The sequence below is a fragment of the Artibeus jamaicensis genome, unplaced genomic scaffold (assembly GCF_021234435.1).
Source record: "Artibeus jamaicensis isolate MK-2021 breed Jamaican fruit bat unplaced genomic scaffold, CSHL_Jam_final contig_384, whole genome shotgun sequence".
Classification (NCBI taxonomy): Eukaryota; Metazoa; Chordata; class Mammalia; order Chiroptera; family Phyllostomidae; genus Artibeus; species Artibeus jamaicensis.
In genome coordinates, this window is record NW_026521810.1 from 5,348,352 (window position 1) to 5,366,351 (window position 18,000).

The 18,000-nt window shown below is 37.0% G+C and overlaps 1 protein-coding gene across 2 annotated transcripts in view; it reads left to right on the top strand.

Annotated features, from left to right (window-relative positions):
• MRPS9 (mitochondrial ribosomal protein S9) overlaps nucleotides 1–17,796 on the top strand; it is a 62,326-nt gene extending 44,530 nt beyond the window's left edge. Inside the window, exons 6-12 of one of the 2 annotated variants that reach the window (XM_053664571.1) lie at nucleotides 5,441–5,526; nucleotides 7,144–7,219; nucleotides 9,782–9,910; nucleotides 9,984–10,152; nucleotides 11,085–11,193; nucleotides 15,405–15,574; nucleotides 17,543–17,796. In XM_053664571.1, the coding sequence (XP_053520546.1) occupies nucleotides 5,441–5,526; nucleotides 7,144–7,219; nucleotides 9,782–9,910; nucleotides 9,984–10,152; nucleotides 11,085–11,193; nucleotides 15,405–15,574; nucleotides 17,543–17,634 (831 nt within the window). In that variant the 3' untranslated portion in view covers nucleotides 17,635–17,796. The remainder of the gene's footprint in view (nucleotides 1–5,440; nucleotides 5,527–7,143; nucleotides 7,220–9,781; nucleotides 9,911–9,983; nucleotides 10,153–11,084; nucleotides 11,194–15,404; nucleotides 15,575–17,542) is intronic. The other variant, XM_037166405.2, reaches the window with a different exon arrangement.
• Nucleotides 17,797–18,000: the final 204 nt, after the last annotated feature.

The following is an 18,000-nucleotide window of genomic DNA, read 5'->3' on the forward strand; positions in this document are numbered from 1 at the left end:
CCAGTTCTGTGAGCATCCTGATCACCAGTGTTTTGAACTGTGCATCTGAAAGCTTGGCTATTTCTTCATTGCTTAGATTTATCAGCTCTGGGGCTCTAAGTTCTTCTTGAGCCCTGTTTTGATCTGTTCGTGCCTGTTAGGTATGAGGAGCGGAGCCTTAGTTGTTCACCAGGACGAGGCCACCCAAGGTCGCTGGGTTGTGGCTGTAGGTGGGGGCGGGGTCAGAGAGGGACAATGGCGGTTCCCTCTGCTGCTTCCGGCCACTGGGGCCTGCACGGTCTGTCTCACCACTCCCTCCTTCATTGGTTTATCTGCACGCAAAGGTGTGAACCGTGGTCAGTCTTCAGTGAATCCACCGCCTTGTGCCCTCAGTGGGTCCACCCGCTACTCCACACTTGGGATCCGCCTATGGCTGCCGGCGCACCTGGGTGGCGGCCCGGGTGGGTCCAGTGGATCTTTCCTGCCCGACCCCGCTCTGCTCCTGGCTCTGCCCCTCTCACAGGTTTGGCTGAAGGGTTCGCTGTTGTCAGACTTCCGTGAAGTTCAGTTTTCTGTGGTTTTGGCTGTGTTTTGTTGCTGGGTTGTGGGAGGAGGTACAGTGCTTCCTCCTACGCCTCCATCTTGGCGGAAGTCCTGCTGAAGGAGGGAAAAGTAAAAGGAGACTAAGAGTCAGTATCCTCAGGTAGAATTAGCCCACTGGTGAAGTGCAGTGGGCTGAGTGGCTTCTTTGTTCTTACAGGTTGACCAATGTGGTTCGTAGAAGTCTCATCAATCTTGGCCGAGCCATCAAAGGGCAGGGCCTGATGTCCTCAGAGCTAGAGGATGTCTTCAATAGCATGCTTATGGGTAAAGTGCCATCCATGTGGATGGTCAAGTCCTACCCATCGCTGAAGGCCCTGGGGGGCTATGTGGCTGACATGCTGGCCTGCCTGGCCTTCTTCCAGGTACTTGGGAATCAGAATTAACTGGGCTCTTGGCATGCTCATTGAGGTGGAGAGGTCATTCTGAAATGATAGTCTAGAGGCAGAGGAAGTAGATGAGGCAGCCATGCAGCATCCTCGATTGAGTTCCTACTGGAGGAATCTTCCCAGAGTTGAGGGCAGGAGGGAGTTCAAAGTTCTTGGAAAGATTGTAGCTTGGCTACGGCTTCAAATGTCTTTGCGTAGATCGTGATGCAATCTTCTACCCATTGGCTCTACTCCCCTCTTCCGTTCTTCCTCCTGGAGCTGGCTGCTCTGCAGTTTGTTTTAAATGACTTACAGAGTAGAGAAGCCCCAGGGGAATCATTGGGCTCCTTAGGTGGAGAACTCAGACCTGGTGAAGGGCACGTCTGCAAGTCCGGGACTTGGAGCCACAGAGGTCTCCCTTCCTTCACATCTTCTCAGTAACCTGTGGTGAACATTTAAAACTCCTGATGTAGTGCTTTTAGCTGTCAAAATGGAATTAACATAGTGACCCTTCTCACAGATATTGTAAAATAACTACAACTATGTAATGTGCTTAGTTTTTAATGTGCTACAGACTAATGCTGACATATGTATGTGCTATTTTAAGACTTTTCTTGACAACAGGAATTAATTCAGCAGTAGAAACCACTGTTACAGAAGTATCTTTGATATACATTTTCCTCACATAGGAATAATTACCATTGTATATCGTGCAGTAACAATTTTTTAAAAAATTTTTAAAGGCTAATTCAACTTACGGCCTCTGTTGTTATAATCAGGTTATTTTTATGATGGTATAATTGTTATAATATATGGTGGGATGTTGCTTTGAGTAGTAAAAATGTATGGTATATGAGTTACAGACATTTTTATATAATCCTCCTAGATCTGTACTCTCCCACAGTACTTTTCTATGTGACCCATGTATGAGGCTGTTTCCCTTTTGATGTTGAATAGCACTACATGATGTGTCAACTATATAGCATATTGTTTTCACAGACTGATGGCAAGGGTCTGCAGTAGAAATATGTTCCTTGGAACTTTGGATAAATAACAGAAGCCATGATAAATAAATTATATTTATTTCATTTGATTCTGTATGTGCCGAAAGCCAAAAATTTAAGAAGATTGTTGTTTAGGAAATTGACTTTCTGTGATTCTTCTTTTAAAAAAACAAATACATATTTAAGTGTGTTACTTTTCTGTTTTTGATCTAGTACCTAAGATAGTTATTATTAGTGTGATATGTATAATTGTATATCAGAATACAGTTGCCTTTTCTGTACCACTCTCCCAAGAAATGTCATTCATTTACCCATCCTAAAATGGAATTTCTACATGATTAAAATAACCAAAACAGATTTTAGAAGACTAAAATCAGATTTTTAGATGAAAAATCATGTTGCTCACATTCTTGGAAGGGTTCAGTTTAAACACTTCTGCAACCTGAGCATCTGGTATTTTCAAATTAGGCACCTTCTAAATTTGACTCATACATTATGGAAATCTGATGACACAAGGGTGGATAGGCTCGCTTTGATTTTATGAAATATTAATCATAACTGTGATTAATGATTCAGCATTTCACATCTGGGTTATCCTGTCATATGTGAAAATTACACTATTAAATATAGTATATAAACTCAATATAGGTGGGTCATACCAATTCTCTAGTGTCCCTTAAAATTTAAGTGGAAATTTAACAATATACCAATATACCAAAAGCTACCAGTGATAACCTGTGTTGTTGACAGTTCCTGGCATATTTTATACCCTTCAGGATTTTTTGATGTAAATTAGTACACATGTCTTCGGGGAATTGAAGCTATAGAATCCGCTTTCCAGAGAACTGTTGTTTCTAACCAAGATAGAATCTGAAGAGTGGTTTTATTATGTAGAAAAGAAAGAAAAATAGAAATGATGCACCAATAAAATTGCTTCTCAGTTATTAGACTCTTGAATGCCATCCCTAACCCCTGCTGTCATTTCTTGACTGTTAGCATAGGTCAGGCACTGTGCTAAGTAGTTTGTGTATATTTTCCTATTTAAAGAAGTATAAGGGGTGGCTTAATGAGCATTATTTAATTTGATGAATTACAACCATCAAAGTGTTAACATTTGTCACAAATGAACAGAATTTATCATGTTTGAAATTTGACATGTACTTTTCAGTTGTTTTCTCATATCCTGCACTTTTTCTGATTATTTTATACTATTTATAAATTATTATGGAGCTAAATATAACACTGGATGGTACTAGCATAGTGAGAGAAAATTTTAAGAAAAACATGGACTTAAGGTAAAATTGCTCAAATGTCACCGGAAAGTGATGACGAAGTTAGTGGCCCAAACTTTGGCTTGAAACTTCCCTGTGAGGCAGGTTAGTTATTTTTATTTAAGTTGCCTTGTTATTCCAGAATATTAAATAGATCCTTACAAGCAGGGGAGGGTATCTTATTACTGTTGATGTTCTCTTGGATTTATATTTTCTTAGCTAGATCTGAGAGACACCGCATCTCTGAGTTATGCACTCAGGCTCACTGGCGTCGCCCTTTTACCAGAGTCCCCAGGCGCAACGGTCTGGCAGAGTCTGGTGCACAGCAGATGCTGTTTGCACTGTGTCTGTCCATTTCCTATCAGGGCCCATTTTGTGTGTTTTTTTCTTTATTTTGCTTATTCAGAGCACTTGAGAATTTCTTTCTCAAAACAGAGGTGCATAGACATTTTTCAGATGTTCTATTCAGTTGGGGGTGACAAACTACTATCTGCGCCTTTAGAAATGAGTCAAAAGTATCCTAACCACAACCAGTCAAATGAGGCTTACCAGTTCATGGGAGGCAAGTTGTAAAATTTTAAGATGAATAGGAGCTATAAATTTTACATGTATTGTTCATATTAGTTCTTGCTTTCTTTAGGGTAGACAGTTGTTTATTTCAAATTGTCACATACCATCTACTGCTATAGCTGATGGATTTGTACCTTGAATGTAGTTGTAGAGATAGTTATTCTTAATTAGAACAGTAGAATCAAATTGACTTAATTTGTCCTTCACTATTGCATTGAACTCAGCTCTCCATAGTCCTAGTGTGCAAATCCAAACTTTAGTGCACATCTCTTGGAGGCATCATTGAAATGGATCACTGGGCCCCTCCCACAAAGGGTCCTTTTCTGAAAGTCTGGTGTGGGATCTGCAAATTTACACATCTAACCAGATTTAGGCTTGGATGCTGCTTCTCCTCTGGTGCCCTAGGAAATTGCATTATTGATTCCTAAACTGTGATTGCTTCACTTTGTTTAAAATACTCATGTCCATGTTAGAATCTGTAGCTTAGCCTCAGTTTTACAGCTTCTGACTAGCTGCTTCTCTTCTTTTTTCTGCTTTTTTTCTTTGTCTTTACTCACCAATCAATTCCAGTACCAATCAGAGGTTATGGAATGAAGATAATAAAATGCAAGCACTAGTAAATAAAAGATAGTGGCAAAGGGACACTTCTCTTAGAACAAACTCTTTGTTAGCATCATAGACATGATATAGCAGTCTAATCAGAGCCCATAAGAAACCACCCCTCAAGTTTGAAATGATTAATTAAAACTATTGGAGATATGGATGGACATCTGTATGTGTAATAAGTTTTGTCTTCTGACATTAGCTAATGACATTGGAAAGTGTCATGATTAGAAAAAATATCATTTATATCATGTCTAACTCATTCTATGAAAATACCTATGTTCATTAGGTATTATTATGGGAAGTTACGTGGAAATTATAAATGAATACTCACATATTGGATGTGAGTCTTCAAATACTTAAGTTTGTTCAAACCAAAAAATGGGAAACAGTTACATCCTATTTGTTATAAACCCATTTTCTGAAAAATGTATTTCATTGATAATCTTTATTGCCAAGTTGTAACAAAATGGCAAAAATTTTCCCCTACTTGCGTTACAGTTTAACAAGTGTCATACATTCACAGACTTTGTTAAAAAATATATTAACACAATAAATTAGATAATGAAAAATAAATTAAAAACTGTAAGACACTACATAGCGAAGATTTAAATATTATGTAAATAAGATAAGTAGTTCAGCTATAAATACCATAACTTTTACTGATTAAGTCTCTGAGTTTAAAGTGCATATTGCTATATAAATTAAGGTTATTTTCTAAGGAAAATTTTTGTTCCTGGTTGTGGAACTAAGGAAAATAGTTTGTAGCTTTGTTTTGTTTTTACCAACCTCACTGGAGTTGTTTCTTACAGAGATACTTGAAAATCAGTTAAGGTATGCATTATACTAAAATCTCACTGAAATTACTCTCCCATTTTTAGTTTGAATGCAAAATAATATTAAAAAGTATTTTCAGTATTACTTGCTATGCAGCTACATAATTTGAGGAGGTCACTTTCAAAGTAAGGGGTGTTCAAGGAAAATATAAAGTAGAAGTAATAATGTATCATCTCTCACTTTATTATGTATATTTTGTTTGCTATAGGATGCTTATGGAAAGCTACTCAATTTAGAAAAACATAAAAATGAGTTGCAAGCCAAAGGTCTATTTTCAGAAGAAGCTAAAACCAAGTAAGTTCTTGCATTAAGATATATGAAAAATTTGGACTAAAAACAAGCAAGTTATTATTAATGTTTTTCAAGCACAGCTTAAGCCTAGAAATTGGTTCTATATTTCAGCATTAATCATTAAAGTTAGAGGTCAAAATAATAGAGGAAGTAAATATTATGGTTATTATATTTATGTTACTTCACTTCATATTTATGTGCTAAATGGTATGTAATAACTATATTTGAGTATGATATCCTCAAATTTTTATTTTAGTATATACCTTGTGTATACAAGGTCTGTCCAGAAAAAGTCCAGCCACTCTTAGTATAACTAAAACAGTTTGAGCAACATCATTGTAACCCGGCAGCCAAGGAGAGTGGACTGGAATTCACATGTGTGAACAATGACGACTTTACTGTACTAGTCATTGGGGGTGGTAGATGCCTTTGAATAAACATGTGTACTATGTGGCTGTCACATTCGAAATGAGTGAGTAGAACAATGAATCTGCATCGAATTTTGCATTAAACTTTAACATTCCTCTACAAAAACTATTCTGATGATTCAGAAAGCCACAGCTATGGGCAACTGGTGATTTGCAGTTTCACACAACAACACACCCATTCTTGCATCACATCTCGTGCAGAGTGTTTTGGTAAAACATCAAATCACCCAGGTGAGGTGCCCTCACCCAGGGCTGCGGCCCCCTCCAAACCCAGATTTGGGGCCCTGCAACTTTTGGTTTTTCCTAAAACTAAAGTCACCTTTGAAAGGGAAGAGATTTCAGACATCAGTGAAATTCAAGGAAATACAATGGGGCAGTTGATAGCAATTAGAAGAACTGTATGAGGTCCCAAGGTGCTACTTTGAAGGGGACAGAGGCGTCATTGTCCTGTGTACAATGTTTCTTGTATCTTCTTCAATGAATGTCTCTATTTTTCATATCACATGTCTGGATACTTTCTGGACAGGCCTTGTATAGCTATATAGCTAGCTACATATTTACTTACTTCTACATGGTTGTAGTTTGGGGGGGGGGGGTTTATTTGTGTTTTTGTTTAGTATTTCAAACAAATACTTTGTTTAGTATTTTGTTTAGTATTTTAGTCTTTCATTTAGCCAATAGTGACAGATTAGATCCACTGTCTTAAGCAGCCAGTTTTACATTTTGGCCTGGTGCTTCATGTGTGTTTTCTTACACAAACACACATCTTTGAACATATCTTGCTTAGCTTGTAAATACTACCCCTGGCCCTGTATTTGGACTTTACTACTACTTTAGTCCATTGACAGATTAACTTTGCATCCATAACATCTCCTTTGAAATAAATTATGAAAAACAAGTGAAAGGTTAATTTTTAAGAAATCTGGTGGCTTTTAATACCAATTAATTTCCACAATGGTATATTAACTCTTCAAATAAAACATTTGCTAGATTCGATACCTTTTCTAGAATAGATTGAGGACATGAAATATTAATTCTATTGGGAAAATAGTTCACTTCAATGAAATTTTACAGCTATATAGTAGAAAAGTTTCTTTTCCAATCAAGAATTGCTACTACATCTGAGATCTTTTGTGATATAACTCTAATTGCATGGTTAATTTAAAAGAGAATCTATGTGATATTTTAACAGAGACCTGATTGGTAGCAGATGGCTGATTAAGGAGGAACTAGAAGAAATGTTAGTGGAAAAACTGTCAGATCAAGATGTGAGTAATTAATCTTTTCAGATTTAAGGGGACCTGTACCATAACAATGCAGACAATTGCTGTTTTAGGACCCTAATCGTAATGTTCCTTGGAGGCAATTGTTTCTAAGATAATTTTCCTTTTTATAACATATTTGTACTTGATTTCTGCCATGGAAGGAGGAAGGTTACATGCCTGGTCTCCAGACCCTCCTTATCTAAGTGCCCTGGTGTCCTCTGCTAGTTGTTCTAGGGAAGCATAATAGAGGCCTTTTTTCATCTCTTTCAGTAAAGGGGATGGCTAACTTTACAAGCTGATGATAAGTGTAAGGCGCTATTATAGGTTAAGTAGAAAAGGAGTAAAGCACCTGGTTACCTTCACACAGTTTACTGCTTTTTTGGCTTACTCATGTGAAGTATCTCTGAGGCCACTGTTTTTTATCTTGGAATCTGTAGAGCCACCTGTGTCAGAATCACTTGGAATGCTGGTTACAAAATGTAATTTTAAGGATCAGGAATAGCTCAGAGTTTCTAGGGATGTCATATAGGAATCAGTATTTTTAACGAACTCTTCAGATAAGTGTGATATCCCACTTAGGTCTCAGATTTTTATTTTGCTAAATGTTATAATATATGCCAGTATCATCAGAGGGAAATTGATGTTTTAAATATCTTGATGCTCTAAATGTAGATTATTTTTTTAAGATTTCAGTGTAGATTAATTTCAAAATTGTCCCAAGAGGAGTTGTTTTTTTTCCCCTTGGCAATGGCTGCCATCGTTAGTACCTTGCCACCCTGTGGATTTTAAGTCTTGTACCGAAATTGCCCTTTTTCTTGTTTAACATATTGGATAAATTAATGATATGGTAAAGTTGTAGTTCGCTTAAACACAAGGTGTCAAGCATTTGGTGAGTGAGTGGTAGGCCTAGAGCACAGGTAGTAAATACAAGGCCCGCGGGCTGAATCTGGCCCTCCACCTTGTTCTACCTGGCAGCAGTGCTGAGCTCCTTGCCCCTAGTTGAGTAGTTACACTTATACAGTCCTAAAATTACCTTCGGCCCTTTGAAGGCAACCTCGAAGCTGATGTAGCCCCTGGTGAAAATGAGTTTGACACCCCTGGTCTGGAGTTAGTTTCTAATATACTAACCGTGAAATCAGTATCACTGCATTAGGGTCTAACTGAAAAAAGTCTCCCTTTGCTTTGTCATTGAAAACGTACATCATTCTATTGTTTACTGTTTTCTGGCTGCTTTGATTTTTATAATGCAGGTGTGTTTATTTGTTTTCATTCTGAAAACATCCCAAAGACATTATCACAGGTGTGCATATGAATGTATATGTCTTCTGTACATTTGGGGTAGTGGCCATCAGAAGAAATCCTGAAGTTGAAGTCTGGTATCAAGATGTGGGAGGCAGAGCGGCAGTGACTTCTTAAACTTCTTAGCTCATGAGCAAGGCTGTGTTGTATCTGTAGTTTCCCCTTGGTAGGTTCACCAGTAGTCACACTGTGTGATGGAATTGAGAGAATAGCTGAGGACAAAGGACATAGGCCTGAAAGGGAGGGGAAGATTGGAGTTTTGTCAGGCTGGTACCATAGGTGGCTAAGTATTCCTCCCTTGCTTAGAAAATTGTCTTCTATCTCTCTCCCTCTCTCTCACTTTTTAAGATTATATTTATTTATTTTTAGAGAGAGGGGAAAGAGAGGGAGAGAGACATCAATGTGCAAGAGAAACATTGACCAGTTGCCTCACACATGCCCCCGACCCGGGACTTGGCCTGCAACCCAGGCCTGTGCCCTGACCTAGAATCATACCAGCAGCCTTTCAGTTTGTGAGACAACACCCACCCCACTGAGCCACACTAGTCAGAGCAATTTCCTTCTCTTTTATTGTAACATCACAGGAAATAGTAATCAAAATAGCCCTCTTAATCTTATTGGTGAGATTTTTATATATTAATGGCAGATTTTCACACTAAAGGCAATGGTAACAAGGTGAATGTGACTTTTAGGGTTGGCAAAAACACAAATAAGGTTATCAAAATTAGGCTTCACTCTTCATATTAACTAAGGATTTCAAGTATTAGTTGTTTCCTTCTGTATAAACACTTTAGAATGATTATTCTGGCTTCTAATTTTAAGGGGTTAATACCAAGTTGTTTACTTTCTAATCACATGTTCAAGAACTATTTAAAAAATGCATGGAGTAGCAAGGATAATTTATTTCAAGAGGTTGCCCTTTAAGTCAAGTATCTCTTGAATTTTTAAATAGCTTGATTGTTCGGTTTTAAAGGAAATCATAAACATTAAAGTAACACAGCTTGAACAGCTAAAGATATATTTGCCAAATGTATTATGAGATATAATTTAAGAGGTACATTTTCTCAAAATCAAACTCTCCCCATTTTGCTATACATAACTTACTGGAAATTACTTATGAAGCTTCTCTAGATAAAAGAGTAGAAATTACACTTGAAGATCATCTAAATATTTTTTGGGAAATGAAATTAACTCTCAATTTCATGTCATCAAAATATGGAGAAGTTGACTTTTCTTTAAATGATAAATCTCTTTATTTCTCAAAAGAAAAGACTGAGAGCACTAAAGATCCACAGGACAAGTGCTGCATCTACACAGTTTTCTAAAAGCAGCATGAAGGTGCCAAAGTGTCATCCTGTCAAAATTCATCAAGAAAAACAACATTGGAAAGATCAGGTCTATAAAAATAGAAGAAATTTAGCAAATGCAATTACACTTGCATCTTCTAATGAATTTTTATTGTCTGCAGTATGCACAGTTCATTCGGCTGCTGGAAAGGTTATTGACACTGCAGTGTGGTGCTACTGAAAAAGAATTTTTGCAGAGCTTTCGTAGGAGTGTAACTATTCAATCAAAAAAACAGCTGATTGAGCCTGTGCAGTATGACGAGCAGGGAATGGCCTTCAGCACAAGTGAAGGTAATGACATTTCATGGAGGAAAAATAAATTCCATGATGATTGAGAAACTACAATTATCCTCTCCATTTGATTGGTTTATTTGTTTATTTTTGCTACTGTGACATTGGATTTCCTCATTTTAAAGATTCTATTGGAAGTTTTTAAAAATCGAACCTTACAATGTCCCAAGAAAAAAATCTGGACACTTTTCCTACACAGTCATCTGCACCGTTTTTATTTTTACATACTTATGTTAAATCTTATTTTCACATTTCAACTGATGGAAAAATATTTATAATTAAGTTTTCTTATAAAATGAAAATGCTCAGTGAGTCTGCATGTCAGATGCTGACACTATGAAACACGTGAAAACTTAAGATCCTCACATTTCTCTGGTAGGTGTGTGGAGACATTTCACATGGTGTAACTTAAAAATTAATGCATTAAGTGATAGATCTGCAGCTCTTAAAAACTTAATATCATTGCTTTGCCATTTTAACTAATGTTTCCAGAAAAATGTAACCTTTTCTGGGTATTACTTTCATTTCTATCAATTACATTTTATCATATTTCTCAAATATTTAAAAATTATGGTTACACATATTTTATTGAATACAGTATTTTTATTGACTATAAAAGGACATTTAATCAGTTGACTTTTTTAAGTTATATAAATGTGAATTACTTTGTTGCTTGTGAACAACTAACTTAAAATTATTACAGTTTTATTCAGACGGAATTGCAGAACAAAATTACCTCATAATAAGCTTTATTACATTGATTATGGTGTAGTTTACCTGCTTTATTTTTATTTGACTTGTAGAAGTCCTAGCACTTTCTGTATATGCCGCTGTATACTGTTATTCAGAAGAAAAAACTTTTCATGTAGTTTTATCGTCTCAGAGCCCTGGTTTATCAGATTTTTACTAATAGAAGTTTTATATTTTCAAAGGTAAGAGAAAGAGTGCAAAAGCAGAGGCAGTTGTTTATGAACATGGAAGTGGAAGAATAAAAGTTAATGGAATCGATTACCTGCTTTACTTCCCTGTGACACAGGACAGGTCAGTGTCTGGTTTTGCTTTTGCTTTTAGTTTTTAAAGAAAGTATACTTCATTATACATTATGATCAGTTCATTAAGGCTTGTGATTTTTCCGATTGTATTTGTCTTTACCAATATAAAGACAAATGTATTTCTCTTTTCCAATATAATTTATCAAACTAGCTGGAGTGAAACTATCATTCTTTTTTATGTGGTTTTCCATATTTAAAAAAAAAAATCTTAAAAATTCCTCCTTAACTGAATCTTCCTCTTCTTTTCATTAGCTGCTACTGGAATTTGGGTATTTTAGATATATCTTACATTCCGAAATTCAGATTGTGCCAAAATGTAAGAAAAGTAGATTTCTAAGGGTTGTCATGCACCAAACAAAACAACAGAAACCAGCCTTGGCCATCACAAATATTAGAAAAAGTCTGGTCTATCACTTTGGATGTTTTCCTATTCAGAGGAAATAGATTGTGTGTGTGTGTGTGTGTGTGTGTGTGTGTGTGTGTGTGTGTGTGATCTATCAAAGAAACCTGCCATTTATGCCTTAAAATAAGAACTCATCAGGCTTTGCTTGGTTCCCAGTGCTAAATATGGACAGTTTTATTTTTTTGAACTGTGTATCCCATGGGGAAAGAGAGAGGAATCACATGAATCATAAATGGGTGTTATAATTCAAATCCTCTACATATACTCATGTTAGGTCTCTTTGTGAGTCCTGTACAAAGGCCTGTTCTTGAAACAGTTATTATTTTTTCAGTATTTACTGTCATTATGCTTATGTTCCCAGTGCTTATGTAAAGGAAAGGGGGCCCAACGAGTGTTATGTAAGCTCCTGGACAGAAAGATGACTTCAGAAAAGGACTGTTTGTGTCAAGAAGTAGTGCACTCTAACTCCATTCAATATGAATTAAAGTAATTGTGCCATCATCTTCATAGGGAACAAATGGAGGAAGTTCTCATTTCTTTTAAGAAAAGCCAGAGAGGCTCATAGCTTCAACATTGGGGACTGCTAGGAGGAATGGCATTTGACCAGTACTTGCCTGTTACCGTATTTTTTGGATTATAAGATGCACCTAGGTTTTAGAGGAGGGAAATAGGAAAAAAAGTTTTTGAAGCAAAAAATGTGGTGAAATATTTAATAGCATAAATAACATAATATTTCACCAATGTAAATGTAAACAGAATTCAACAGCAGCATTAACAACCATTATTCCTCCCAGATGGGTGGGGCGTGCATCTTATAGTCCGAAAAATGTAGTGATTTGTTTTTGGATACAACTCTGATGATTTAACGCACAGTCTCAATTTTGGCTTGATTTCACAATTAAATATATTCTTAGAACTTATTCTTCATTTTGAATTAAACAGACATTTAACAGAGATTGTCTATGATCCAGTCTTTTTCTCGGTATTATGAAGATACCACAGCTGTTATGATCTGATTTTTGGTATTGCGAAGGTAACACAGCTGTTATGATCAAAAAGCTTTCTACCTGATTGGGAACCCTAAGACTAGCCTTCATGGGAATGGGCGGCTAAACCATCTCATCCCCTTCAAGAAGCTGCAGGCATTCAGGGCAGCCATGCTGGCCGTGGGCTGCCTTTCCTCTTGCAGGAGCAAAGCAGCTCAGGAGCTTACAGATTCACTAGAAAGGTGATGCTGACCAGTAGGAAGACTGCTGAACCAAAAGTCAAGTGATCGTGGTTCTAGCTCTGTTTCTTAGCTGTGTGACCATAGCCAAGTTGCCTAAAGGTCACTTCTAATTGGTAGGAGGGATTGAACTTGATCTCTGTAAGACACTTGTCTGAGTCAATTGAACTGCTTACTTACCTTTTCAGGGACCTTCTTTAGGCTGCTTTTACATAAACAGCAACAGAGGTTGGAAATGTTGACTATGTTGCTTTCCCAACATCTTTAGGAATTTTTTATTCATTTACTCACTTAACCATTTATTACTATGTGCCTGGTACTATGGAATACAAAGATTAATAATCTTTCTGATTTGGAAAGGCCTGTGTTCTTATCAGTCAACCAATAAAGCAACTCTGACTGATCATCTGTATTAATGAAATACATTACTCACACAGCACTAACCATGTAGCAGAAGAGATATGGGTAGCATTTTAAGCAACTATAGAAAATTAAAAGAGGCTATGTAATGATATGTATTTTAAGTTATATGCTAATATTAATAGAATCACTGCCCTGGGAGTAGCAATCAGAGAAGATAGAATGAGAAAATTGATTGTTTATTTTTTTCAAAGTAACTTTTATTATATAATAAGGAACAAAATAAATTTGATTCTTTTAACTCAGGATTTCATCTGGGATCCCTGCAAGCAGAAAAGATGAATTTGAAATATTTTCAAGCCATGTAACACTTTGCATATACCAGTTTGTAGTCAGATTAATTAAAATCAATAACAATATAATTATTTTTATTAATACCCTTTGGGTATTTTCTCATCTATATATACTGAGTGGTGGTGTATACTTCAGTATATACCAACTTCTCAACTATCTAGACTCTTTCTAATGGTTCTTTCTTTTCTTTTTCAAAATGGTTCTTTCTTTACCCTGATTCTTTCTTAACCCTGACTACTGTAGTGATATATTGTGAGTAAATTATAGAGATTTTTTTTTTTTAGTTTTAGTCTAAGTTTCTTTAATAAGCACGTATTGAGCAATCTTAAAATTTTAGGACTTAAGACAGACGAATGTTTAAACTCCCAAACCAGTGGGTGACCGGAGCTTCTGTTTCTGGGGACACCGTGCCCGTAACTCATTTAGCTGTGTAGGCAGAGACCTCCTGTGACACGTGCACGTGACAGTCCACAGATTTTCTCTTGGCCGCTGTTTCCTCGTTGAAATAAATGAAATGGTGGAATTGGATAGATTATCAGTCTCTAAATCCTCTTCAGTTATTATGATAATTGGCTATTACTGATAACTGTACTATTTTTATAACATTCTTATTTTTTATTTGGTTGCCTTGAAACATTTGTCCAAAAAAACAGTATAGGTTTATATTGTTTCCCTTTTAAAACAACATTTCTATTGAAACAATATTATTACACATTCCCATGAACTATGCCCTTGAAAGTCCTGTTTGATGCATCTTGCTGCATGTGATTATTTTTCTAATGTAGTCCAAGAAGTGATACTTGAATGTTCTGACTATCCATCTGTCGGCTTCACTGTGTTATAAGCTCTGTTTGGGGTCTAGAAAGCTACAGTGTCAAACAAAGCAAGCAAAATGCAATATTAATTGACTTTTCTAAATAAAAACTCAGCAGAGATATTAAAGTAGCAAAATCAAAATGCTTGACAAAGGTGGTAGTAAACACTGCACCTGGCACTTAAGTAGTATTCAGTAAATACTTGTTCATTTGAGCAAGAGAAGGTCCAGGGCTGTGTTCTGTGTTCCATTCTCTGATCCTGTGGGGCCTGCCTGAGGCCACATGGGCACTCACTATTGAGGGAAGCGGGCCCGACTAAGGCTGTACAGTGCCACCTGGCATCAGGCAGGTAGCAGGGCCCTGCCACTTAGAAAACTATTGATAGCAATATATGTTTCATTGGGGAGAAAAAAGTTGAATATAATTTTAGGAACTTTAAAAACCAACTGTGTGAGGATGAGCATTATATATGCATTATACCACAAGTGGCAAACACAAGGCCCATGGGCTGAATCCCGCCCTCCACCTTGTTTTATCCCGCCCAGCACCTTGTTTCTACCCGGTGGCAGTGCCAGCTCCTTGCCCCCAGTTAAGCAGTAGTTACATTTAACAGTCCTAAAATTATATTTGGCCCTTTGAAGGCAACCATGAAGCTGATGTGGCCCCCGGTGAAAGTGAGTTTGACACCCCTGCATTATACAAATGCATTATAGTATACTCTATTTAGTGAGTCCCGATAACAGTAGATAACTGCATGGGAAAGCCTGTTGATATCATACCTGATCATTGACTCCACAGAGAGTTAGATTCATTTGAGTAATGGAGACTCCCAAATTTCAGATTTCTTTACAAGGTTATTTCCAAGCCTCAAAAGTTCTTACGAAGATAAAAGGAATCAGCAGTAGTTTACACAGTATATTGCCATATCCTGGGGAAATAAACCTTGCTCTCAGCAAACCATTCTAAATGCTCAAAATGTGAACCATTTATAGAACCAACTATTTTATAATAAACTTAACCATATTTCTGGTGATGTGCTGTAGAGAACAGTTGATGTTCCCTTTCCACTTCCTGGACCGACTTGGAAAACACGATGTGACCTGCACAGTCTCAGGGGGTGGGAGGTCTGCGCAAGCTGGAGCGATACGCTTGGCGATGGCCAGAGCTTTGTGCAGCTTTGTCACCGAGGAAGAGGTTGAGTGGATGAGACAAGGTATGAATTGTGGGGGGAGGGGTCCAGTTGTCCCATACTGTCTATAAGTATTTCTTTTATTCTTATGCTACTCACCGGAAATTAGTGAGAAAACACTCACTTAAATATCCAGTGTTGCAGTTTGCTGGCCTCTCTTCATACTCTAGAACCATAACATTATTTTTCAGTTTTGATTTCTACAAAGTGCACTTGAATTACAGAAAGAAAAGGGAGACACTGTCAGCATCAGGGGATATTTATTTTGATCTTGTGGCAAAACTATTTTAACAAGAACCAGTTTAACAGCACTTTAAACATTGCTCAATTGTGTTTAACAGATAGATTGTTTTTGTTTTATCATGAAAAGTTATAATAATTATTGTATTTAATGGTGAAGCCTTTAAGGTATTTCTTTTTAGAATTATTGGAGCTTTCCATTTTTCCACTGTGATGTTAATTCCAATTTTATGTTGTCTTGCTTTGTGTGCCCCCATGACTCGGTCCTGGATACAAGTGTGAGAAGGAATATGCAGTCAGCTTGCTCATTAGGGCAGTGCTTCAGCATTTACAATAAATCGGGGGCAGTTCTAGCTAAAGATGTTCTTTACACTGATATTTATGAAGGAAAGACAGTGCTGTGGCCTGGGCCTGCCCCTTACATGGTGGCCACAGCTCCTCCCTGCTCCTCCCTGCTCCTCTGCCCATCCCCCCAGCCACTGAGTCTGATACTGAGTCGAAACAGGTGCTGCCTGTGGCTTAGGATGGTTAATTTTTAAGCCTCTTAATCCTTTTGTTTATAAACAGTTTGCCATTTTGTGGCATTCATACCTCATCATTAAAATAATCTGATAGGATCTTAACAAGTTTGCTAGCTTGAGTTACTGTGCCTATTGAAAAGTAATAAAGCATAATTACTTATAATTTAAAGCAGAATTTAGACAGGTCTCGTCTCTATTTTTCTCAAAATATGATTCGTTTTTCCCCATGTCATTTAAGTGCAAATAAATTGCAAAAGCTATGGCTACATAATAAGCACTTAAAGTTTTCCTTTGCTTCTGTGACCCCCCCTGGTGAAATACTGTAGCTTTGTATACAGGGAAAAGATGTGCTAGTGTTGGAAGAGTAAAAATTTTTAAAAAGCAGTAAAAAACTGTGGTCTACTTACATATTTATAAAGCAGTTTAAGAGCTTTCTCCTCACTGGTATTTTTGAAATCCGTGGTGTTTTCTAATAATGCACTGTGACTCCATCCACAACTGTGGTGCTTCATGTGAGCCATACACTGAAAGTAATGCCTTAATTGCCCAGGAATTGTAATTGCTCCTGGTGATTGATTAGTAGAATGGGAGCTTCTATTTTAAACCAAGTTTATTCTTCTAGAATAAACAGCTTATGCTGAGAATACAGCCCTAAAACTTACTTTTTAGATTTCTGAAACAAAATACCAGGGATATTATTATCCCACAAATTAGAATAATAGATTTTGTTCTCAAATATGTTCAGTAAGTCATACTTTAAGTATATGTATATTCATATATACTATTAATATATGGTACCTGTTATCTCCTTATACTTTACCACACAAGTGTTTCTTCTCTGCCTCTTGTCTTCATTAAAACTTTCATGTGCGTAATGATGAGTATGCAGAGTAAGTTCTATTGCAGTGAATAGTGACTGCCCACACAAGAGCAGCTTTATCTGAAGTTAAACAGCTTTAAAAACCAAAAAGGAATTGGTCCTCACGGGATAAGGAAAGCAGACTATAATGTAGCTGGCATTTGTCCCAGAAATGGAAAAATATCCTAGAAGAGTAAAAGCAAACTGTTGTCATGAGATTTATACCAGGGTGGTGAATCCTTGTAGGTCTGCTTGCTTTCCTGTAGTTTTTTCTCTTCTAACAGTACCTATAAATTCACGTGGTTTACTCCTTTTCTACCTGGCACCATACATTTTCCACATTTTGTAACGGCTTCTCTCTTTATGCTGCAGCCGGACTACTTACTGTTGATCCACGCATCAGAGAACGGAAGAAGCCAGGCCAAGAAGGAGCCCGCAGGAAGTTCACCTGGAAGAAGCGCTGAGTGTTTGCTCAGGAGAGGGCGTGCTGCATGTGTGCCTGCATGTGGCAGGCACACAGTGTGAGGGCAACGTTATCAGACACTTGAGTTGTGAGAGTATTTATTTTTAATGCTACTTTGTAAAGGTTACTTTATAAAAATAATTTTTTAAATGTTTAGCTTCAATCTGCTGCTTTATTTTTTTAGTTATTTCAGAAGCTAGTTTTAGAAGAATAATTCATAGAATCTTGGCATAGTAGACCTTAAGAGAACATTGAGCCAAACCCAGTCAGGTAACCCCATTTTGTAGACAAACCCCAAAGTTTTTAAGTTTAAGCCATATTGCTAATTTAATGATTGAGCTAGACTTGAACTCGTCTTGATTCTGTT